Genomic DNA, 25955 nt, shown 5'->3' on the forward strand with positions numbered 1-25955 from the left:
AATTCTTGGGAACATGAAAAGTGCTAAACCAACGACTATGTTCTTCCTTTACGCTGTATAAACCTAGGCTACTCTAACACCGTCCTCTCTGGTGTCGAAAGGGTTGCTATAGAGACAACTGTACCACCGTGTGTCGCCAGCGCGGACCATGACAGTCAATGCAACCTTAGATTGAAAACCACTTAAATCCACTTGTAGATGTCCGCGTGTATCTGGTTTGATCATTTTATATTAATTTGTGAATTTACACATAAAACACGCAACAGGGAAGTTTTCGGACTTTCTTTCGTACAATTTGTACGTTTGAATCCGTGTTTTAGAGTTTTAACGTCGGTCATGAACTTTTGTTACAAAAACGGCGAGACGAGCACAGAGGCGGATTTTCGTTGACAGGTTCAATTTCTGTGGCACACTTATTTACACACATCCTTTACTCGTACTTGTGATCTAAAAGTTTTATGTATCGGTCGTGTTTGAGATGTGCGTGTCACTGTAGCGCAGTAAAAAATCATTCTTTACAAGTGAAGCGCGTATTTTTTGCGGCGTGCCCACTGGAGGGCGCCAGCTGCAGTTGTGCCCCCTGTGTTTCCCCGCTCTTCCAGCCGCCACATGTGCATATTATTTATTCTGTAGCCTAGGGTTACGGATCAAAGCGGTGGTCTTCCTTCAACTTCGTACCTTTATGAGCTGTACGTCATGCTCTGTGTGAATATTATACTCGGAGATCCACAGGTTCTCTGGCTCCTCGTCGGTTCCTATCTTCTTTATTGGCCGGTAGCTTCTCTTTTAACTCGACCCACCCACTCCTCTGTGGTCACTCTATGCCCGGTCGTGATAGAACCACTACTGGCCGCAATCGATGTCTTCAATCGATTAGAGTGTAGTGTTGTTAACATTTCAATGCGATAGTATATAGTCCGATATTGATTTCGATTCGTACTATTACTATCGTTTGCAATGCCGTCCTGACAACTTATGACTAGGTATTGTCGTCTGATTACGCGTTCATGTAGGTCGGGCTATAGCGCAATGATTTACGTTGAGGTGTGATGACACGACACAATGGGCCTCCTGCTCTGCGCTCTATGCCGACTATGAACTGCTAGACCGCCTCTTTGCCAACACCTTCGGGAGAGCAACTTATAACAGAACATTTACCGAACTATCTTTCGTCCCACACATCAGCCCCTTCCACACGTGTCAACTACGTCGTCCACTTCCTCCAACTCGGCCGCTCGGTCCTTCCTTTGTCGGTGGTGCGTGTGTGTTTGTTGTGTCTGCCCCCTTTGTTTGTTTGTGTTTCCTCTGCCGCCCTCGTCATCGTGCGGTGGTGCAATGGATTACGTTTACAGATGGGCCACGGCACATGGCCCCAACCTCTCCTCTCCGACGCTTCCCCCCCCCCCCCTCTTTCTCTTCATTATGCCAAGGACTATTTCCGGCACCTCTCATTACACGACGTCCCTCCACCTTTACGTGTTGCGTGGGCCTTGCTTGCGATCGAGAAAATCTCATTGGCTGGTGTCAATTTCTGACAACATGATTCGTTCAGATGCGTCACGTGGTGTGCTGAAACACTTCCTGGTTAGCTTTCCGCTAGGAATTGAAATCTCAAAATGGCAAAAGAACGGCGAAAAAAACGTTCACAGAGAAGACGACAACAATTGTCACTTGCACGAAGCAAGATTATACAAAAAACAAATGACCCCGAACATGAAATGCCTTCACGGAGTGTGTCGATGCGTAAGCTGTCATCCAAAGAACAGAAGGGTTTAGCTAGCGCCTCAAAGTTCAGATTTCGATTCCTGAAATGTGTTAAAATATGTGCATTTTTAATGAGATAATGGTGTGTGTGTTCGGGCTGGGCTTAGCTGTGTCTCGCAGACGGCCACTGGGCTCATAGGGAGGGGGGGCAAGAGATCCAACAAGCCGTTTAGGACAGAGTGAATACACATACTATACAGAGATGCTGTATGAGAAACCAATGTGATTTTGGAAAATTGCACAAAATAAATCTATTCTAGTAGACCTCAACAATCGAATTATGATCAGTAGAAATGGCCATGACATGGGACCTTTTTAAAATAAAAAAATTCTATATTGATTCTGACTTTTCTACATCCAACTCACAGGTTTATCATTGCTTTGAGAACAAAGATCATTAATTTAACCTTTTTAGAAGTTAAGATATAGTCATTTGTTCTGGGAATGTCATTTTCGAGCCTGAGGCCTGAAAAACAGGCTCGGGGCTTAACTGGATGAATTCAAACGTTACTTTTTTAATAACTAAAAAACAACTACAGCAAAACAAGTAACATATTAGCGCAAACGAACAAACCCATCAAGGCAGCGGTATTCTCCTGTGTACTACAAGGTAAAATGACAATGGAGTCTGGTGGCTTTGAGTAGAGCAGAACATATCTTCAGTTAATTCTAGAAACAGCCATCTCAGGGTAAAGTTATCAGTTAAACATGTTTAAATATAGTGTAAACTTTAGCTAAACAATGTTTAGCTTGTGCACCGTTTTATTGCAGTATATTGTTGGTACTCTTGTCGGTTTCTCCAAAATTGTATCTTCTGTTGGATACATCTTTCTTAAGGTTTTTCATTACAGAACAAATTGCAAAAAAAAGTTGTATTCACAATGTAGTGTGTTTTTTGCTTTTATATATCTTATCTATCTACATATAAGGTAGTTTTTGTCAACCTGTTGTAGCACATGCTACTTTTTGAACTGCACTTTCTGATGGTGAAAGAAGCCTGGATTGTATCTTTACACCTAAAGAACTAAATAATATGATTCTGATTTATTTTCCCATCCTTTTTACATTTCTTCTTTTATTTGTTAGGATGACGAAGGCGCTCACAGAGGCAGACGGTCTGTCATGGAGGGAAAAGCTTCCTCCCATCCCCGCCGTTCCCATGTCTGTAAGAGAAAAACTTGCTCAGAAAGCCCAAGCCAACGCAGCGCCACCAAATGCTGCACCCACACAGAACGGCACCCAACAAACCAGCAAACCTGGTGAGGACATTTAAGATTTCTGTTGTGTCCTCTCATTCTGCACAATTCAACCAAATCCCAATATGGCAACTACACGGTTATGCAGCTCCTTCTTTATGCCCATGATCACAAATATGATTTGTCTTTTTATGTATCTAAAACAGGGGGCTTATAGTAGACCGTCTTTTTGCAAGTGCAAATGTAGTCGAAGAGACGGCAGGCTGTCGCTCGAGACGAGACTTGGTAGCTTGCCGGGCAAGTATGACAAGTGTGTCGCCGAGGTCGAGACACGTATCACTCAGCCCCGGCGTGTGCACATAACATGAAAATTGCTTGCCGTACGGGCGGGCATCCATTACATCGCGACCTCAATCCTGGGAGTAAAGAAGGTCGCCGGACCTTAAACGTGAAAACTTAAAGGTACTCACGGAGGGTCCAAAAGTTACTGGCTAGTTTTGGGATCGATGATATTAGATCAATCAAATTATAGCTCTAGTATAAGGTTTATTGTCTCTTCTTGGAGACTGGGCCGTGAAACAGGTAAAATCAGGCCTTCTAAATTTGAGAATTGCCTTTACGAACTGGTCGGTTTTTTTTAGGATCGCCGGTTGAGACGCCATGGGTCGGCCAACTCACTTGCCACCACCCCGAGACCACGCTCAACTCAAACTCCGAGACCGACCATGAGAGCTACCGGAAGAACACAAGCGGTAAAGGAAGTGGTCTCTCAAGGGAAAGAAGAAGTCCTCGATCGAAAGAGGTAGAAATCGTGACTCGTCGACTTTGTCCCTCCCTTCTTGTGTTCCAGTATAGTCTTTTATAGGTTGTAGTGCTTAAACACGTCTTTTATTCTCTGAGCTTCTAAATAGTGATTAAGATTGTCCACATTCTCGACGACCGTCGAAAATTTCACCCGCCACTAGAGCTACGAGTTGAGCAGGCGTTTTTCACGGCTATTTACTGGTAGATGCAGATTTCAGGTTAAAGAGTTGATGAGGAATATGGTCTTGCGGAAAATGCCTCAGTTCCGCACGCCCTGGGATGGCCGGGCCCGGCAATATACGGGCGGCGGAGAGAGCCAAGAGAGGCTCCCATTCAAATTTGTGTGCGTTGTAAAAAAAAAAAAATTTAGACCGGGGACGTGTTTTTATTTTGTCGCTCGACGACAAAAATCGGAGCAGAGCAGACGTCCCCACATCAAGACTGGTCCTCCCGTGGGTCTTGTACGCGAGGCCCTGGGGAAGTCTTCTACGTCATGGGGAGTTCCCGGCATGTGGTACGGAGGTGCAAAGACGGCACCGACACAGAAATCAACTTTCGGGGTGCAGTCCGCTAGACAAGTAGACAGTACTGACTAGGTATTGTCAGTTATTGAAACAACAATAATCGTAGACCAAATCGAATTGATACGATTGTTTAATATTCTCCGAAAAAGATGTTGGTCACCTCCATTTCCGTTGTAGAAATATACTAGTAATATTTTTTTATTCTCTTATTTCATTTGGCCATATTTCTATGATATACTGTCATTTTTATTCAACAATAATTATTTGTGTTCTTATTTCAAACTTTCCTCTCACTAAACATTTTATAGGTATTTCTTTTTTATTTACACGAATGTCAAGACAAAGTATACCCACAACTCTCTACATAGGTATCTCGAGGATTACAACGAGAGTTTCACGTGGTCTAACTACGAAAATTGAAGTATAAAATTTTTTTTTACTAGAAGGGCCCCCTCGTAACGGGCCCGGGGGGATCTCCTACCTTCCAAAGAGAGAGGGGGTGTGAATGTAGTACAAGTGTACCTATCCTTTGATTTATGTAAACGCAGGTATAGAAAGACAAAACACACCAGTACGGTGTGTTGGCACGGTGCACTTATGAGCTCAGTACCATTCTATAGACCTAATTAACCAAGCGAAAAAAAGAAACGTGTCGTAATAAAAATTCGTCTCCAGTTATTAAACATACCGGGTGACTCTTACAACTTTTTTAACTTTACCGGGAATTTGAAAGTGTGCTTCATGAAACGTCATTAAATCAAGTAGTCTTGAGAAATCAAGAGTACTTTATTCATGTCTAGCGCAAGTGTGGGCCTTATTCAGGGACCCCCTCCTAATCCGTTTACTTCGGCGACTGGCAGTGAAGCAGGAGAGAGAAGACGACGACGACGACGACGACGACGACGACGACGAAAGAAACCCAAATGACCGTCCCGGCGTTGTTGAAGTGCCGCATGTGACGGTGGGCTTCAGGGGTCCCAAACCCTGACCGAAGTCATCTTCGACGACCCTGAGGGTCGTCGAAGATGACTTCGGAAGGCTCATTTAGCGGTCTTGCGGCTGTGGAGTAGAGGTGGCAGAGGTGCCAGGTACAAAAGAAACACAACGGTATTCAATCAGAGAGGGACAAACCACGCGCGACCCGATTACAATTACGATTATTACGATTACGGTCATTTATGTTACCGCCGTATTGTTTTGAAAAACCCTCAAAATGCCCCGCACCCAAACCGTTAGGCGGGTCGTTTAGTCTTTACCTCGGAAAAAGAGGATACTTTCATGGACAAGAGATCGTCCCCTACCTTTCCCCCACCTTCCAAGAGTACTTGATTCAAGATCAAGATGACCCTTTCATGAGGTCACACTTTCGCGGAGAACTCTCCTTTTTNTCAGGGGAATGAGAGGTTGTCGTGGCATGGTAACAACATGGTAACAGCATGGTAACATGATGCTCAACTCGGCCCCCTCCTTTGCAGGGGGGTGTGGTCAGCTGCAGCGCATGCAAAGACAGGGTGGAGGAGAGCAAAATAGAGCAAAATGAGGCATGGCTAAAATGCATGATCTGTTTGGTATTTTGAAAAAGAAAACGTATAAATATACCTTATGGCCCTACAATATAATATTCAAATATAGCATGATAGATCCACTTTAAACAGAATAAGACTCATGTTATAGCTTTCCCAACAATTAAAAAGAAGCTTACTCTGTAACGTTTGCCATAGACATAAATGTGTGCTCATTGCATTTATCGGCATAAAAATCTAGTGTAATAACCTCACTGAATTGGTTGATTTACAGAGATAATGCAGACATTTCAGCCATTTTTCAGGCGCTCATCTCTTGTAGCAGCTACAGCTTGCTGCTGACCCGATATGAACAAGACAATCTGAGCAGTTTAACCCAATTACCTGGATATAGGCTACCGAGTTCACAGCCTTAAACCCAAAGTGCGTGTCTGCTGGTTATCTCCACTAATCCTCCTTACAACCCTGAGAATACTCCATCAGCCATGGCAGGTCAAAGGTCAGCACCAGACAATGGGGTCTCCATGGCTACCGTCGGTCCTGAAGACTTCCACTGAGTGTGCGTGTGTGTGTGTTTGTGTGTATGTGTGTGTGTGTGTGTGTGTGTGTGTGTGTGTGTGTGTGTGTGTGTGTGTGTGTGTGTGTGTGTGTGTGTGTGAAAGAGAGGGGGAAGAGGAGCTTGGACCTGACAGGAGCGTCTGCTGGGACAAATCACTCTCACTTTACATTAAGCTGGTTCCATCTGAGAACAATGGGGGTGCTTCGCTGCACGATGGCCTCAACTACAAGCTGTGAAAAAAGACCATCATACACACGCCAGACGCACACACGGTTATCTGCATGAACCTTCCCTTTTGACAAAAAAATATAGGAAAGAATCATTCGTGCACAAAGACACACACAGCTTTGAATATCTGTTACAGAGCAAACAGTCGCCGCTGGGTGCTGCCGGCTGCCTGTCCTCCCCACCAGAGGCTGTCGGAGGGATCGGATCGGCAAGTGTTTTCATGATACATGTGTTATCTCAGCTGGGCTACTCCTTGCAGCAGAAAAGGAAGGAGTGAAATAAGTGTGGGAGATAAATTAGTTTGCAGCAGGAGCTGGGCACAAAGCTGGTTAGCTGACTGGAAGAATGCAGGCTGCTATTTGTAAAGAGTATAGGGTCCCTGCTATGTTATTATGGTGCGCCTCAATCTCACCCACAGTGTACCTCACCAGGTGCATGGTGTGGATAAATGCAATGGCAGAAAGACACACAGCACTCACAGATGATAGATATACTATGTGTGAGTGCGGCTTTTGGCATTTGTCTAAGGCTATGACAAAGTATGTTGTACAATATACTTGATAACTTGTTCTGGACAAAATGGAAAACAAAGGGGTTTGAAATGCCCCAAAAGTAACATTGTACATTTCATTTACAAGTAAATAAAAGGTATACAAATCAATGTGTTTCTTTAAAAGATAGCATATGTATATATATATATGAAAAATAACTCAGAAATTTGGTCTTTAATACATATCTATATATATAGTATACAAATACTTCTTATAAAAACTTATTGGGAAGTATCTTAACCCTTTTTTGGAGAAATTACTTATGTGCATAATGTACATACATGTCAACATCTTGCATCCATTTGTGAATTTGTATTAGGTATTTAAGATGTTTTGCCAGTTCAAGTCAAATGGTCTGCTGGCAGTGAGTTACTGAGGGCCAACTGTTTACAAAATTATGATAAGTGACACAGTGATGACGGCTGTTCTTTATAACGTATTTTTGTTGCTATTTTGCAGGGATTTGAGTGTTAAAAACATTATCCAAAAACACTGACATCTGCCTTGTTAGCCAATAAAACAGTGAGTCAGTTATGCAGCCTACAGCTCTAAACATGTCAGGACTATTTCAGTCAAATTCATTCTACAAACACAGGAGTGTTTGCACCCTATGAACGGTAGTGTTTTGTTTCTGGTGTGTACGTGTTAGCATGTGTGTTTCTGTGTTCAGGCCAGGGCCAGGTCAGACTAGGCAGTGAGCCCCTTCCACACAGCCCGATACAGAGCGAGGCCACGAGGGGGCCATCAAGCCTGAGTGAAACCAGACATTTTTAAAAGGAAAGCACCACACTCTTTTTTACAAACACACAAACAATAGGAGCTAGTTTTGCCTCCATATACAAGCACCTTACACTGATCAATCTGTGTAAGGTATGTTATGGACTTAATGTTTTATGACACAGTTAAACCAAACTGAACCACAACAACACCAACCATGGTAGCTTACTAAAACCAGGAACAGAATCCACATGTCACAACATGAACTCCTCTTTGGCCTCTGCCCCTGTTTTAACAATCTCAGGGCTGAGAATAATCTGTTGGTAGGGCGTGTGAGCTTGATCAGCAGGACTGGCCAGCAAGTATAATATATTACACAGACTATAAATACACATAAAGTAAGCCCTTGTGCAACACAGTGTCGTTTCTTGAGTTATATATACTAACAAAACACAAGGAAGGGTTGCTCCCCCTTTCTGTATCTGGAATTAAGCATAGGGATTTGGGGATTTACCCTCCAGCTGATCATTATGATAGCTGTTCTGACAGTGCTAGCTTGCAGCAGCTGGTGCAGTCTATACCCCTGCACAATCCAACAAAAACCTGTTCCCAAACCACAAACACACACAATACTAAAGCGTGTATGCCGTTCAGAGCCATGTGGAGACAAACACTGGCTCTGTTGCTCTGCAGTTCAATCAATTTATATTCATTGTCTTGTCACTCATGCATGCACCACACAAACATGTATACTCTTTAAAAGTCACAGCCACATATACTGTACATTTGAATTTGACTCTGAGTCATGCACACACTGACCCACATTTTCAGGGGATTCCAAATAAATCTCTGCCTGGCCTGAACTTGTCCTCTCTGCCCCCTGTTGTACACTTATAAACAAATAGTGCACAAAGATTGTCATTACTAATACCACAGGTGTTATTTAATCATCTTTAATCTGCTACTGCAACTGCTAGGGCCTACACGCATGCCAGTTGCAGACACAAGACCACATGGACCCTCACTCACAGTTGTTCACACAGAGCCCTCCCCCAGCCACATGGACAGCACTGAACTATGAACATGATTATGTAGCTCTGGTTGCCAGCTGCTGTAAGGAACTCTTATTCCCAACTACCAAAATGATTGTAAATGCTTATGTTATTAGCCTTCAGTTCCTAAACAAGTATGTTATAGATTAAAGATAGAGCACCATAGTGAGAACATATGTTTAGCTTATACCAGAAATGAAATAATTTGGAATACATGAGTCATGCATGAACCATTCTTGGACATTAGATTGTAGAATAAGTAACACACATTCCTGATAAAATATGATATGTTTACATACAGTCCAAGGATGAAAGCCGTCATAGAGCTCTGAATACCAAGGGGAGCTGCAGATACAAGTGATCATTTTGCAGGTTCAAGAATATAATAATTATAGCTATTTCAAAATGGACTGGGACAGATTCCTCTCCTAACTAGGGTCCTGACTGTCATTGTTCATTGTCTTGTGTTAAAATATGCATTCACATTGTCATTCAGTGCCACTTTGCAAAACATCTGGCTAAAATCGGCCTTAATTACATACCCATCCACAGACACAAGCATGCACATTCACAGAGACACCACGTGCAACTCATAAAACAGCTTATTCTCTTGCTCGCACCATGGATGGCACACACACACACACACACACACACACACACACACACACACACACACACACACACACACACACACAACCAACAGTCACATACTACAAGCACGTGCTGAGCTGCTGCTGGTCATGTGACACCGCCTTCCCCTTTTAACACACAGTCACAGACACAAACTTCCCCATTTATCACTCAACACATTCCCCAACATTTAACAGGAAGACAGCATGAAGTTGAGTGTTCGGCATGTGTTGTAACTGACCGAGGAAAAAGTGAAACACATTGTGAAAGTGAAACCTTCTGTTTCCACTGTTTGGCTAACTCAGCTCCAGATCATAGCTGGGAAACCTTGGAGATCAAAAACAATGCTGTCAGGAAGCATCTTTTTTTTATCAGTTGCTCTAGATCCAGTAAATTCCCACTCAAATTATCCTCTAAAAGTCTAAATGAACCTCCTTGTGAGAACGAACTAAAGAACTGACTGCAATAAAAAACCCTGTAATGTGTTGCTATAAAATTAATTAATTAATTAAGTGCACGTGTGCGGTGTAATATCAGACTCACCTGTGCGGCAGAGGGAGCGAGCTGAGAAGTTCTTCTCCTCCTCAGATCCACACACTTCCTCAGCTTACAGATCTGGTGGCCAGTGCTGCGGTTGAGGCAGCAACTGCACTGGCCACAGCTGATCTTCCTCAGGCATGGCTCGCACATCCCACACCTACTCCGCTTCTTCCTCTCCTTCTTCTGTTGTTTCGGAGTGGTCCAGGAGGGCAAACAGGCCCCCTCTGGCCCCCAGGATATGGGAAGTGTAGAGGGGCCAGGCTCTCCATACCCTGCCTCCGATTCAGTGTCAAAAGAAAAAGAGGACCGTGTGCTTTCTGAGCTGCAGGAGAAAGTGTAGCTACTGTCCGGAGAAGTAGTTGAGATCTTTGGCACCGAGTTTTGCTCTGCTACCACAGCGCTGTCCTCGCTGAGGTTTGGTTCACACTCGGCTGCAAGAACATCTGTGCTGAACTGAGGAGCGAGTGATAGTGACAGGGAAGATGTCTCTCTCTGGCTGTGGCCCTCCAATGGCTCTGGATTGGATTCACTATCTTTGGTCTGCGTCTCTGCTGGTGTGCAAGCTTTTTTCTCTTCCAGAGGAGAAAGGATGGCTAGGCTCTGCAGTTGGTGTGGTTCCCCCTGACTTGAATCCCTCACAATTCTGGGTTTGAAGCAGTCAGTACGGATAATAACCGGTGTATTTCTTTTTACAAGAACAGTCTGCACCATCAGGGCAGTTTCAGCAACAGCTGAGGACCCTGTGAACTGAGGTTTAGCACCATGAATGGCAGGTAGCATGTCTGTCTTACCCTGGCTCAGACCCTCTGGCTTAACTGCCTCTGAGGTGGAGGGGGCTTTGGTGGGATTTGAGGTAGCTGTGTTGGACACTGACAGCACATTTACAGGTGATTCTGACAGTTCTGTCAGTCCATTGTTAGAGTGAGGTGGATCTGGAGATTGAAAGGCTGGAGTGCTGGGGAGGGGGCCGTCAGGATTGATAGAAAAATCATTCTCCTTTTCTTTTTTCTCTCCATCACAATTTGCCAGCCTCTCAGCCATGTCCTCCATGTTCTCCATGTCTTCCACAGTCTCAACTGCATTGTCTCCCTTGAAACTCTCTCCTCTCTCATGATGTATTTTCTCTTTTGTCTCAGTTGTGACTATCTCTCTTTCATCTGTCCTATTTTCTTTTAAGTCCAACTTGCTACCTTCCTCTTGGTGGACTGTACATATATCATCTTGCTTACCATCACAGCCAAGATGATCAAGCTTATTTCCAAGGATAGATAAACTCTTGTTTCTCTTCCTGTTGCTCTGTACTTCTGGTGAGCAGATTCTTGTAAGCGCAAAGGGGCTATCTTTACTTCTGTCACTGCAGAGTTTAAGATGTCCATCAACATCGCCACACACCGCAGTCACACACCTCAGGTCACCGTCACTGTTATGACTGACAGCCTTTTTGTCTTGCTGGGTTGTAGTACTGTCACAGCTGCCCTGCACACAGTCTTCCAGTAGGTCATTAGACGGCGGGGAATCTGCTTTAAGAGGGCTGCCATCTTTAGCATTGTTGCCTCCTAAACTCTGATCTTTGATATTTGCAGGAACTTCAGCATCAGTTTTTAGAGAAACTGCAAGTTTTTCTTCAGCGTCACTGACGGCCAGACTCTCAATTCTCTCTTCAGGAGTTGATTCATTGATGCTGGTGCTCAAGGGCTTGTTTCTTGTGTTTCCTTGCTGTGATGCTGCTCGCCTCCCTGCGCCCCCCCTGCTGTTTCTCCCTCCTCTGCAAGGTTTAGGCTGGTAGGGAGTAACAGGCACCCGGGTGCCCCGCAGAGACTTCCTTCGCCCCGGGGGGTCTTGTAACTCGCTGCTGTGGTCAGGCGGATTGCTCTGCCGTCCAAGCCTTGCAGATTCTTTTACATTTAGGGCATGGTTAACTCTGCCAGGAGACCTCCCAGGGCTCTCAGTAGCAGGCCCGCTAACCCCTCTTCCACGGGGTCTTCGGCCTGACTGTGCCTGGGCCCTGGTTGTTGACCTTTTGGGTTCCGCAGGTGTTTTCTGGGGCCTCTCTGTGGCTCTTCCTCTGGGTTTATTAGAGTTAGAGGTTTGCCTCTTGGTGCTGATCACTTTCTGGGCAGCTTTTCTCTGAGCAGGTGTCTTTCTCCTGGAGGGTTTGGTAGTAGCAGGCATGGCTGAGGGTGTGGAGGGGAGGATTTCTTGCAGCCAGCATGGGAGCCAGGGGGAGGTTTATCTTTTGCTCAGCACACAATCTGTTCTTAACCTTACACTTTTGTGTTTTGCTTGTAAATTATGATACCGTCATAATCGTGTAGCTGCGGTGCATGACCTATAAAGCAAGAGTAAACAGGAAGAAAAAAAATAAAATAGTTTCAGCGACTTTCAATGTATATTCAGTGTAATAATGCAGTGTATGAGTTACAACTTGATGACTGACAACATAGTTATAAAAATATCTAAAGCTAAAATCTACTCAAATGTTGTTTACTTTATCTGCTGGAAATTACATTTTTGCCCCGCCTAGTATGCAGTCTACTCGGATGATCAAGTGTTGTCTGGTTGACGTCAATAAAGAAAAGCAAAAGCATTTTTAAATACTACCATGTTTTTTTTTTTATATAAACTCATAAGAACTGTAGGCTGTAAAATAAATAGTGAAGCTTCAGGAAGGCTAACAGTTTAAAGGGCAGCAGGCACGCTGAGGAGTGGGCTCGAGCCGGAGGTCGGATCCTGTTTTCGCCTTTCTGACTGGCGGAAGAGAGGGTTATTACCGTGTAAAAGCGCCTTCAGCGTCGCTGTTTATTAGTATTACTGCACTTGACCGCTGTCATTTAAAGCGCCATGCAGTTATAAGTTGTGTTGTTGCTGGTGAGGTTTCATAAACACGTTTAGGGCTGAAATGCTTTACATACCAGAGAGCGACAGTTGCACTGTCTGCTAATAATACTCCGCTCCAGCGAGACAGCGAGACCTTGTATTGGTTTCCCTCCTCGGCAAATATAGACTGCTGGCAAGTTCAATCCTCCGTCGACGGTGACACATGGACATGATTAAAGCCCCAACATAAACACAAATCCAGCGGAAGAACAGTAGAGTTTACACCGTGCACCTTGTAGTCTTTACGGAGCACGAGACCCGTTCAAATGTAAATCCCCCTTCTGTCAGTCCACGCAGGGCAGCCCCGCTCACTCTCCCTCCACCAGACGCAACCTACGGTCGGTGTCCACTGGCCACAAACTCGTCGTCGCTGTGGAGGAAGAGTGGAAAACAAAACCTGGGATGGAGTACAGCTAAGGTTTGTTTAGGGCTCCTGACCGTGGTTTCAGCCAGTGGACGCATGGTTGTGCTAAAAATCATTATAAGGAAATGAATCACCAAAACAACACAAGTGCAGTTGATAAGGATAATTCATAATTGTATGTGAACTGCTTTTAATAAAAATGTATGATCTACTTACTATGTTATGGAAATGTCATATTCATACATCTAAACTGGCCAGAGAGGTTTGTATAAAGACGTCTGCCAATGAAAATATTATTATTATTATTATTATTATTATTATTATTATTATTATAATGAATCATTCCCTTAATTAAAAAATATATAATTATAATAATAATACCGTAATAACTCTTTGTTATTGCTCTTTTTATCTTAATTAACTGAAATCGTTTGACATATTTTGAATACATTCTTATACCTACTTTTTTAATACATAGGATCAAATAAAATATAGAATATGTGTAAAGTGACAACTATTTTTGGCTAAATCTCCCCTGTAAAACCTATGAAAACAAAAATCCTGAAATTTACCGCAGCCCCTCGTCCTCGTTTGTTGACGTCATCCTGCGTCATAAACGTGCGACTGTTTTCGGTCAGATGCTGTCAGTTAACTGGCGAAGGGCATTAGTGGTACCTACATGTTGAAAGTACACACGGTTCATTCATCACAACAGATCCAGTTTGCGTTCACCTGAAACAGTAAACCAGCAGCTCCTCGCGACCACCCGGCCTTCATAGTAACACTTTCAAACAGCCAGGATCACCCCGAGAGGAGAAACATTTATTGAAGAGATTTCATCGGACAGAGCCTCCACTTATTCTGTGTTCAGTTTCTCTTACAGTATCGATCATCTTGTGAGTATCTTGATATCATGGCTAATTACCCTCAAAGCTAGTTAAACCCCATTGAAAACTTGTACACCACCCTTAAGTAAATACAATATCATAGACTCTGGTTTACTCATATGGGTATTTGCCAGGTTGGTGTTACATTCCCATGGTCACATGTGAAATCACAGTGTTTTTCTCTATTGTACAGCTACGGATGTGGCAGATTCCTCAGCAGGAAGGATGACATCAGAGGCTGTGGTCTCCACATCTCCTGCTATAAGCAGCGGGCCCCCTGCCGAGAGGGACTACCACTTTGTTCGCTCCTTTGTAGCTGGAGGTAGGATCTGACTTATGAGTCTATATTATCATTAACAGGTTGATGATGATGATTTACACAATGTAGAACTCAAAGATACAGTTTCCAGCCTTGTTGTGTCTGCAAGAGTATATTGGGATAAAGCAGTGTGCTGGTATATATGAGAGTATTTATATAAAGAATGTATTGGTTTCAGCTATTCAAAGTCTGACGAGAATTTCTGACGGGAAAAATCTGACATGATAGATTCTACCTTCTCATATAACTGTTTGTTGTACATATCCTGCAGTGCTAGTTATTTGCTGCACACATTTAACACCTTAATTAGTACATTTCTGCGTTTGACCTTGAAAAAGTGATACCAGCAGATAAAAGAGAAAGTGAGCACAGAGACACAATAATGATTGATAACAGATTGTCTTCAGGGTCCTGCAGCCGAACAGACTCCTTGCTGCTGCTGCTGCTGCTGCTGCTGCTAGGCACTGCAGGCTCATGTACCCTGATCTACAGGAGGGGCTCCACTCTCTCCTGCTTTCTTCTGTGACACATAAACTGCACAGCCACGCTACGGACCTTGAACATACTGCACTTAGATAGTTAGATAGGTCGCTTAAAAACCTTCATATTAGCTCTAAAGATACCATCACTCTGCAGGTCTCTGACCTACCTGTGGAACTTTGCAAGCACAAATTGAGTTTCCCTTCAAAGACCAATGAAGACAACTAACCAGGGACCAAAATCAAAAATGTTCACTGCCTGCCAAATGCTACTTTAGGGAGCTTCTTTTAAAATCGACCAACTATTCGAGATTCAGGTAATTATATATTTTACAAACAGACAAGTTAGTTTTCAAAAATATTTTAAGCTTCTACAGTAAGTTCTGTTTTCTACATTGTGCAGTTATTATAGAAAAGACAGGTATGTTTTCTGTGTTGTTCCTCTATTTATTTTTGCAACACATGTTGCACTTGAAAATCTAAATGGTTATCTGTTCTGCTCTCTTCTATGTTGCACGACCAACGCTACTCTTAATATTCTGATGAATCTTATTTCAACAGTTCTATCTTTACATGATTGGCGTTTTTCATTGCCATTTCAGGCACTCAAGATTAATTAAAAAACATTAAAACTATTCTCCCATTGTAACATTAAAAGTTGCATATTAATGTTCTATTTACGTTTATCTGCTTTTGTTTAGGTGTTGCAGGATGCTGTGCCAAGAGTACCATAGCTCCTCTGGACAGAATCAAGATTCTCCTTCAAGCCCAGAACCCCCATTACAAACATCTCGGTAAAAACAACAGCAGCCAACATGAAACGCCAATAAGAGTTTATTTTCACAACTCTGTGCCACATGAGTGACACTTCTGACCTTTCTTTGCAGGAGTGTTTGAAACTCTGAAAGCCGTGCCAAAGAAAGAAGGCTTCCTTGGCTTGTACAAGGGTAATGGGGCAATGATGGTCCGCATATTTCCCTATGGAGCCATCCAGTTCATGGCCTTTGAAAAATATAATAAGGTACAGTGGTTCTTTATTTTGGAATAACACTCTCAAAACGCAATGTTATAAAATATATTGGAATTCAATAAAAACCAATGGTAGCCGTTGATTCGTGAAGTATAATAGGCTTTAATATTGTTACATTTTGTTTATTTGTTTGCTACGTTTCATTGTGTTGTTTTTCTTTTGTTGGTTAAACTGTTGACCGATGATTCCTGGCATTACAGCTGCTAGGTAAACAGTTTGGGATCTCTGAACACATCCACCGCCTAATAGCAGGATCTATGGCAGGTAATTCATCTTTCTCACTGATAAGACGTGCCTTTTATGTCAGTATCGTAGTTGGGTAATATGCACTGTAATGTAGTTTCCCTTTCCTGTTAATGTATTGATCATTGAATCTTAGACTATGTTTGCATTTGTCACCTCAGTATAATCTTTCTCATGTTGTTGAAGTGGTCCAGTTCCCAGTGTGCTTGGTGGGGCATAACACAACAATAAAAGAGAATGAAAGACAAGTATTTCAATTGAAATGAAAATACAGCCAAAATGTGAAAGTGCTTGATCCCAGTTTATTAGTTTGAAGCATAACTACATTCAAAGACTGTGTTTATAAAAAGTTTGATCTGTTTTGTTGTGTGTTTTCAGGGTTGACTGCGGTGATATTCACCTACCCTCTGGACGTCATCAGAGCCAGACTGGCCTTCCAGGTGACCGGAGAGCATCGATACACTGGAATTGCAAATGCCTTCCAAACCATCTACCTTGAGGTAGGGTACTGCTGTTCAACTTCTCACACAAACAACTAAGCCTTCATAAACATTATAGCCTTTCATTTAAGCGGCAATGGACACGTTTGTTGCTGTACTTTTATCAGTATGAAACAATGGTGATTGCACAATGTAATAGCAATAGAATAATGACAACATCTTGGTTTGGATTGGTTCCCTCTTGTTACAGCCTTGTATGTAAACCATTGCACAACAAAGGCAGGGAAAGAAGGGTCATTTGCAACTTGGCGACATCATTGCACATTCATTTGTAAAAAGCTTAGTGGTTGTGTCTTTTGGAGAAAGGTGCGGCAAGGGACAGACTGACTGTAAGGTTGGCAGAATACCCAGGGACTGTGAATATTCCGAGAAGCATTGGGAATGAATCAAATATCATTAACATTTATACATATTGATGCTTTTTTCACCTGCCTGTAAAAATAATAGGTAGCTAAATATGTCCTTGTGGTAAAAAAAAAAATCAATTTAGAAACACTTCAGGAGGAAAGTTAAAAGCTGTATATTGCCACTTTAAAAATGCGGGACTATAAAAAAGATATTGTAATTGTAATAATGTATCCTCTGCAATCAGACCTGTTTTTATTTTTTGCAAAGGAAGGGGGCGTCTCGGGCTTCTACAGGGGACTTATTCCAACACTTATTGGAATGGCTCCTTATGCAGGTGATTAATACAATTATTTTTGTATTGATTGATATGAGTCTTTAAAGAAGATCCTATAATATCGTGCAGAACAACATACAATTTCCCCCTTCATAAATCTATCCAGTGTTCTTTGTGAGGTCTTAACTCTTTTCTCCCCTTTCCTTTTATCGTCCAGGTGTCTCGTTTTTCACTTTCGGCACCCTGAAGAGCCTCGGCTTGAAACATTTCCCAGAGAGGCTGGGACAGCCCTCCTCAGACAACCCTGATGTCCAGGTTCTGAAAGTGCACGTTAACCTGCTGTGTGGAGGGGTTGCCGGTGCCATCGCTCAGACCATCTCGTAAGTGCTGTCGGCTGGCAGCCAAAAAGCCCTAATGCTGACAATGTGTTGTGAAGTTTTCTTTTCAAGTATTTGTATTGATGTTTGATGTGTCACATTGTGTCTCCTCTTAAAGGTACCCTTTGGATGTGGCTAGGAGAAGAATGCAGCTAGGAACCGTGCTTCCTGACTCTGAGAAATGCTCGTAAGTATCACCGATGATCCTACTCCCCCATATTCTGTTGGCAGGTTGTTCTGCACCTTCGTATATGAGGTTCTTAACAAAATCAGTGTTTGAATTTAGGTGTTTTGGACAGTAGATGAGAAGTTCCCACATTTGGTTTGATAATGAAGTGTATGCTTACAGCTGAAGAGAAAACAAAACCCAATAGGGGCTGTTTACATAAAAAGAAATATAGTCCTAAAACGTCAAGGAGTATCATAGCTACTAATCTGTAAAACTACAGCAACATCCTGGTAATAAGAATAGGCTTTACTAAGCTAAAAAAAAGAAGACCCATAAACCCATTAGATTTCTCTCTGATTCGTATTGTCTCTTGCCTCAACAGATCTCTGAGAAACACGCTGAAGTATGTGTACACAGAGTTTGGCATCAAGAAGGGATTGTACCGAGGTCTTTCTCTCAACTACATCCGCTGCATCCCCTCCCAGGCCGTGGCCTTCACCACCTACGAGTTCATGAAGCAGATCCTCCACCTGAACTAGGTGCTGGTTTTATCCATCCTGAGTCTGTACGCTCCGAGACCTTAAACAGATCAACCTCGATGCTTCCAACAGAAAGGGATCTGAAACAAACTCGCTACGTCTTAAATCGCCTTTTCCTCTAGTTCACTGAAGGCACCATGAGAGTCAGCTCATACTGAAAAAGGAAACTGGATTTCAGACAGTAAGCCACTCATCGTCTGTCCCATTCAGTTCCTTTCTACTTCCTGGTTTTGTGTGTCGCCCACTTCTCAAGAGAAGATTTACTCAAACATACAACATGTGGTTTGAATTTCTCTCTCTCATCAGTGTCTCCATGGATACAGCCGGTTAGCGGCTCGGGGCGATGATGTGCTCTTTAACTTTAACAAAACAACCCTCTGATTGTGTAGAAGCCGCTCACACAGATGTCCTCTGACTTGATTTTAACATGGACATCAGCCTACAATGATCAGATGACCAGTTTATTTCTAACTCGTTTCCTTTTTACCTGGTAATGAAATTGTTGGTTATTCTGGGAATGTGGTTTGAGTTTGAGAATATTCTCATGATTTTCAGTGTTGGTTTATTTAAAGTTGTGCGTGTCTTTAAATGTATAGGGCAGCTTTGGGGTGCAGTAACTCTAGGAGAAGTTGTTGTTTCCTCTACACAAATCTAAAATCAGTATAATCAATGCAGTGACAAAGCTGGCACTTTATTTCAGTTTAAACTTAACATTTTATTGCCGAACCTTGAATAGAGCAGGTAATGTCTGTACTCTTATCTTTGCTTTGTTTTTTATGTTGGTTAATGTCGATCAGATTTTTAATTGTGTAGCTCCGATGATATTGAATTATTCTGCTGCAATCAGAAAGATATTCAGAGTTTAAGAAGTCAGCATTTAACATGATATGGATATAAGAGGGACGTGATGGGACTCAAAATGTGCACCTCATGACTGTAGCTTTTTCTTCATTTATTTATTGATTCACATAGAGGTTGCCACTGGGTGGCAGCATTGAATATACATGTAATTGTTTACCATCACAGCTGGACAAAACATTCGTATATATTTCATAAATTCATAAAAAAAAATACAAGTCAGGGTAGATAATTGTTTTGTTAATGAAAGCTAGCTGTCAGATAATAAGTGAAATATATGCACTGTTTTTAACCAAAATGTTGAACTACGAGCTACTGTCACAAAGACTGAACATTTAATAATGATGAAATAATCGTTTCCTAACTTTCAACCTTAAAGTCACCACCTGTGTTTACATGCGTCTCTTCAGACAGACTTGCTTTTTCAGCCTCTTGCCTTTCTCTGCATTTAATATCTTACTTCACCAGACTGTTTCGTGTGTTTTCTACGAGTTTTAGACCTAGTATATGAATGCGGGAAAATTGAGCCAATGGTGTGTAACCTTTATGGCTTGGGACTTTTTTTAAATGAGACATCACAGTTTGCATATATCCCCTATATACTTTTCAGTAAATATCATTTGAATAATTGCGAGAGGGCTGAAGAGTTAAAACTACCAAATATCTAACAAACAATACAAAAATAAAACTTTTGTCCAATCTCAAATGTGCTCAGAGACGATCAACCTTTTTCGAACTGCCCCCCTAAAAACGTCAAAAATATTTCGTATCACTTTACAGCACACCCTCCAATAACAAGTTGATTCACAATCAGCGCCCGCACCCATCCTCCATCATACTGTAGTGTCTGTAGATTATAGTAAGAAATGGAGTCAGGAGAGCAACCTGATTTGGCTTAAGAGTACAATCAGACCAATGAGAAGTTCAAGCCACCATTTCCGAAACAAAATGTAGTATTCAGTAACACTTCTGCTTATTAAAATGCCACTCATCTTCAGCACTGTGGAGCTTTCATTTCTTTCTCCTTTGGTTTCCTATTTGGTATCGAATACATGACCCTACTCTGTTATTGCAGTTTTTTAAGTATCCCAACAATTGGGGAATAGATCAGCTCTGTTCTTGCTGCTCACTGCGACGTGATTATGTAAGAGAAGATATTTGGATATGTAAATGTTTGTAAAACTACACTGTACAACTTCATCAAGCTATATGTGATGTAAATATGTACTAAATATGCATCGTTTTCAGAAGGATTGAACAAAAGAAAATGCCTTTTTAATGTCTGTCTGTATTTTCTCTACATGTTCAGTTTTGCCTTTTAAACAGTGACAGCATTACATTACAAGTGATCTTGAAACAGTACGCCTGCTTGGGTTTTTATTTGTCTGTGACGGTGAACATGTGAATGATCCTGTCCTGTACGCTCAGACTTTACACCATTTTTACAAGAGGCTGATTAGGTGTGTTTTATTCCTTTAATAGATTTATTTTTTAATCTTACTTGTGAAGTAGGACCATATTAATCCCATTTCCCACTTCGAGTGCAACACACACAGACCCCTGTCAACGTTTACGTTACAGTTTCACCTGTAAAACCACAGAGGGACTCTATGATTTGCATTTATTTCACTGAAACTGGAATACAGTGCCAGCTGTTGTCCAGTGGCAGATACTGATTTGACTAGTAAATATGATGTGTAAAAGATATGTATGTCAACATGTCCCTTTCATATCATCAGTAACGCCGTTGGACTGCCCTCTCTTTTTCTTCTGTAATACAGGAATTTCAGGAAGTCCTGTTGTTTGCTGACAAAGACAATGAGTTTGATATCCTCTCCCTGGTATAAGACACCTTTCCCTGCACCAACATTCATGTCGGTGCTCCAGAAATCCAAGCTGATAACGCATCTAGAAAGGAGTCGTATTTGATTCTGACATCATTTTATAGTATGCAGGTGGAGATCCGTTTTGTGCACCTCCCTCTTCTGCCTGATTACACATGTTCTGTTGGTGAAAGAGATATGGGGAGAAGAGAGAAGTGAACATCAGTGACACAATAACAGCAAAGAGAAGTGTGCAAACCTCAGGGGCTTTGGTTGTGGTACTTTTCTGCAGATTTCTTAGTCTCCAGAGAGCCTTTGGACCTGTGTGACCGCCATGCCTTCCTACACGGTGACAGTTTCCACGGGCAGCCAGTGGTTTGCAGGGACAGATGATTATATCTACATCACTCTGGTGGGCACGGAGAGATGCAGCGAGAGAACGCTGCTGGACAAACCTCTGTACAATGACTTTGAGAGAGGGGCGGTAAGTGAAGTTTCAGCAGCACATTTATTTTCAATTCTGATGAATGGTGGGCACCAACAACTGCACACAGACAAACCCTGGGTGAGCTTGTTTGCATGTAGACTAAAAAGAGGAAGAAGAGACAGGAAGGTGCATTGATGTTTATTCTGTTGGAAGGGGAAATTTGTTGTATTTTAAGAAGTAATTGCTGATAGGAACAAAGCATTTTATTACAAAAATATAAGCAACCTTTTTCACGTTTTTATCTTTTAAAAACATACTGTAGACCTTTTTGTGCTTAAAAACAAATAATTAGAGGTCCTTTTATTTAAATGTCCCTGAAATGTATTCTTGACTAATTGAACTGCTCCCTTCAGTTTATTCTCCAGAGAGACCAAGTGTTTGAAAGTACTCCAACCCTAAGCAAAGTTCATGATATGATTTCACATAGTGTTTGACAATAAAAATACAAGAAATATAGAAAAAAAAATATAGAAAATAAATCAAAATCATGCAATGGCTGTACTATTCTATTAAGAAATGTTTGCATGTAGATAGGAAGAGGTATAAATATAGAATTTAGCATCCACTTAGCATTCTTGAAAACTATTTTACCATACATTAAGGTTTGTAGGTTTTATCTGTTGTCCCCTGCAAACTTGCAAATGTTTAAAAAGCATTTTATTTAGCTTGATATTTTTGAAGTCCCACATTTCTCTGCATTGCAGATGTCAATTTGTTTTTGCAATTGATCATGCTCACGTCGACAAACATGACCAAAGGTTGCACACAAATGAAACCCTCTATGTGACATTGAGGTTTTCTCATACACTATGCTGTGACAGGCTAAATGTGTTTCACCTCTTCCCTTTATACAACAACGCTTACTGACGATACACTATTAATGCACAGTGGATTCTTCAAATAACACTATTTTCCTAGCTCATTTATTTCCCTGCTGAATAAATTGCAGGTGGACTCCTATGACGTGAGGGTGGATGAGAACCTGGGAGAGATTGTGTTGGTGAAGATTGAGAAGAAAAGGTACTGGGTGCAGGATGACTGGTACTGCAAGTACGTCACAGTGAAGACCCCCGGTGGAGACTATCTGGAGTTCCCCTGCTTCCGCTGGCTGGTGGATGACAAGGAGGTGGTGCTGCGGGATGCAAGAGGTACATGAGTTTGCTTTTCCAGACTGCCTGCCTCGTCTTTTCATCAGTCTGCAGGTCAAACTCTGTTATTGTTCCATGATCGCTCACTTTGTCTTGTGTCGGTTGCAGCACACCTGCCTCAGGATGATAAGACCAGCCTGGTGAAGCAGCACAGACAGAAAGAGCTGGAAAGGAGGCGAAAGACCTACAGGCCAGTTCAGACAGTTTGTGGTTTTCTGATAAAAGAGGCTGAGGCTAACATCCCTGCTGTCCTTACAGGTGGAAGGAGTGGCAGCCAGGCATTCCTATGAGCATAGATGCTAACAGACACAAAGACCTGCCGCGGGACATCCAGTTTGACACTGAGAAGGGAGTGGACTTCGTACTGAACTACAGTAAGGCGTAAGTGCTCCCTCTGGCAGCCTGCTGTAGAACACAGGTTGACAGTAGTTGTGAGGGCAGCTGATGCCCCTCAGTACAAAGAGGCCTTAACCTCCGAGGTGTGTTTCAATTCAAAGCTTTCACGATGCCCCGGTCATATGATGATCTCCAGCCCGATGACGTGCACTCTATTTTCTGTGCCCAGGATTTCCTGGAAATAAACAGAGGTCTCATTGTGTGTTTATCTCCAGGGACATTTGCATTTTGCTTTCATGCAGGCATGAGAGGCTGAGCACAGACACAATAACACAAGACAGATTCCAAACACATCCGTTTGCACCATGCATTAGTTCTGCTAAAAGTTGCATCAATGACAAAGCTTTGAAGCAGAGGAGGGTCTAGAGAAGTAGCTGAGGTGGAAAATGACTCACGCAATTTGGAAAAGTGAGCTTCATAGGTGTTGACAGAAAGGCTGCAGTGAAAAACATCATAGCCACAATCAGTATGACATGTCATTTTCTTTAGGGAATTATTTGCAGTACTTAGTTACATATTCCAAAAAATACATTGTGTATTGTATACTTTTTTGTACTTTATTTTGCATATGATGATGATGATGAGGATGAGGATGATGATGATGGTGATGATGGATTTTCAGAATAGAGAACCTGTGTGTGAACCAGTTCATGCACATGTTCCAGTCCTCTTGGAGTGACTTCGCTGACTTTGAGAAGATCTTTGTGAGAATCAAAAACACAATCTCAGGTCAGCCTCACATATATTATATTATTTTATATAATATATTGTTGTGTTTTGTTATATTATATCATAATGTATTTGTATTATCCAGAGTATGTGATGAAACACTGGAAGGAGGACTTCATGTTTGGATACCAGTTTCTGAACGGCTGCAACCCCGTAGTAATCAAAAAGTGCACCAAAATCCCCGAGAAGTTTCCGGTCACTGATGAGATGGTTAATGTGAGCCTGGAGAGAGAGATGACTCTGGAGGAGGAAATAGAGGTAGACTTGTTTTGACATATTCAAAGTCCATGTTTAACTTTAAACCTCCCACTGACTAAAGATATGAATCCATGTTTGGCTCCAGGCAGGAAACATCTACATAGCGGACTACGAGGTGTTGGAGGGCATCACTGCTAACTGCACTGACCCGTGCACGCTGCAGTACATCGCTGCTCCCATGTGTCTGCTCTACAAGAACGCTCAGAAGAAGATCATGCCCATAGCCATACAGGTACTGTTGAGCCTGTGTGTCCCTGTATCTATGAAGAATATAAACACAAAGCACTTTTTGAGTCAATGTAGGCCTTGTAACTAATTCACCAGCACTCACTGTGGTATGATCTTGCTTGAAGTGAATATATATGCACTTTCCTTGTTGTTCGGTGTTGGAATCTTTATGGTTTTTGCACTTATTGTAAGTCGCTTTGGACAAAAGCGTCAGCTAAATGATATGTAATGTTATGCTGCATGCAACTGGAACAAAGTGCAGGAAGGTCCTAGATATGCACCAAATCTAACAATTCTATGATTCAGAATGTCTCTTTTTATGTGCTTGTGATGTAGCTTGGCTTTTTTCCAATGTTTTTATCCTATGCTATGTTCCTATCTTTTATTGTTCCTTATGTAAAGCACACATTATCCTGTGTAGAAACTGTGCTATAGACATTTACTCGATGTTGCCATTTCATTACACCTCCAGGGAAACATTTCTGTATAAATCCATTCCTCTCTTTTTCCTGATTCTTTTCCCCAGCTCGGGCAGACCCCAGGTGATGACAGCCCGATCTTCCTGCCCACTGACGCTAAGTACGACTGGCTGCTGGCTAAGATCTGGGTACGCTCCGCTGACTTCCAGTACCACCAGAACATCACACACCTGCTCCGGACTCACCTGATCACAGAGGTGTTTGCTATCGCCATGTACCGGCAGCTCCCTGCTGTTCACCCTGTGTACAAGGTAAACCTCAGACCCATTAACCAGTTTATCCCAAACCTCCCAACCTATACTTTAAAATAACTTATATTTGGCATTTAATTATTTAAATTATCAAATGTTCTACCCGTATTGTTAACATTTGGTGGGATTTTTCAACTCTCTCATTGTAAGTAAAGGTTCAATATACAAACGAATGACATTTCTTTGATTGATGTTCCTTCCTCAGCTGCTTATGCCACACATTCGTTTTACCATCGCTATCAACACCAAGGCCAGAGAGCAGCTCATCTGTGAGTGTGGCATCTTTGACAAGGTGAGTCTGTGGGTGTGGATGTAAAATAATGACACTTTTCTATATTTGTTTTATTCTGTTGGAAGGGGAAATGAAATGCAAAGCAAAAAGGAGGTCTATCTAAGGTCTATTTAAGACATATTTGCTGCGAGGAACACAAAGCATTTTATGAGACTCTGGCCGTTTCTCAATCGCGAGGATACTGCCTTGGTAGTCGCATACTTCCAAGTCACTTCCTTCAGAAACGAAGCAAGTATACTTCCAAGCCACGACTTAAGTTTTTGGGAACGCTTCTTACCGACTGACCTTGGGCTGCGTTCGGTCCGTGTGTAATTTCATTTCATACATCCACGCATCTTTTGTACACAACCATTTATACAATGAACAACTAACAATAGGTGGTTTTTACACAAGGCACTTTCCATTTCGTTTTCAAGTATTAATCTATCCTGTAGCACTCATAAAATAAAAACATGTCAATACAACTTTGGCAATCTCTCCACCGTGTGGACAATCGGACCAAAGGTAAGAAG

The 25955-nt window shown here is 42.1% G+C and overlaps 3 protein-coding genes across 4 annotated transcripts in view; 2 read left to right on the forward strand and 1 right to left on the reverse strand.

Annotated features, from left to right (window-relative positions):
- Positions 1–13350, reverse strand: part of tet1 (tet methylcytosine dioxygenase 1) — a 47307-nt gene extending 33957 nt beyond the window's left edge. The window contains exons 1-2 of the mRNA XM_010772056.1: positions 13001–13350; positions 10092–12417 (exon numbers count right to left, since the gene is read on the reverse strand). Coding sequence (XP_010770358.1) covers positions 10092–12260 — 2169 coding nt within the window. The 5' untranslated portion in view covers positions 12261–12417; positions 13001–13350. The remainder of the gene's footprint in view (positions 1–10091; positions 12418–13000) is intronic.
- Positions 13351–13956: 606 nt separating this feature from the next.
- Positions 13957–20777, forward strand: slc25a16 (solute carrier family 25 member 16). Its single transcript, XM_010772067.1, has 10 exons — positions 13957–14225; positions 14410–14538; positions 15716–15808; positions 15902–16035; positions 16245–16308; positions 16666–16787; positions 17403–17469; positions 17627–17789; positions 17905–17973; positions 18338–20777. The coding sequence occupies exons 2-10, from the start codon at positions 14442–14444 to the stop codon at positions 18492–18494; spliced, it is 966 nt and encodes a 321-aa protein (XP_010770369.1). The 5' UTR covers positions 13957–14225; positions 14410–14441; the 3' UTR covers positions 18495–20777.
- A 421-nt stretch (positions 20778–21198) lies between these two features.
- The window catches only part of alox5a (arachidonate 5-lipoxygenase a), a 33006-nt gene continuing 28249 nt past the window's right edge, over positions 21199–25955 (forward strand). Inside the window, exons 1-9 of one of the 2 annotated variants that reach the window (XM_010772085.1) lie at positions 21199–21659; positions 22612–22810; positions 22919–23000; positions 23069–23191; positions 23829–23935; positions 24021–24193; positions 24279–24425; positions 24948–25151; positions 25357–25443. In XM_010772085.1, coding sequence (XP_010770387.1) covers positions 21510–21659; positions 22612–22810; positions 22919–23000; positions 23069–23191; positions 23829–23935; positions 24021–24193; positions 24279–24425; positions 24948–25151; positions 25357–25443 — 1272 coding nt within the window. In that variant the 5' untranslated portion in view covers positions 21199–21509. The remainder of the gene's footprint in view (positions 21660–22611; positions 22811–22918; positions 23001–23068; positions 23192–23828; positions 23936–24020; positions 24194–24278; positions 24426–24947; positions 25152–25356; positions 25444–25955) is intronic. The other variant, XM_010772077.1, reaches the window with a different exon arrangement.

This window comes from Notothenia coriiceps, unplaced genomic scaffold, assembly GCF_000735185.1.
Source record: "Notothenia coriiceps isolate Sejong01 unplaced genomic scaffold, NC01 NC01_scaffold00000339, whole genome shotgun sequence".
NCBI lineage: Eukaryota > Metazoa > Chordata > Actinopteri > Perciformes > Nototheniidae > Notothenia > Notothenia coriiceps.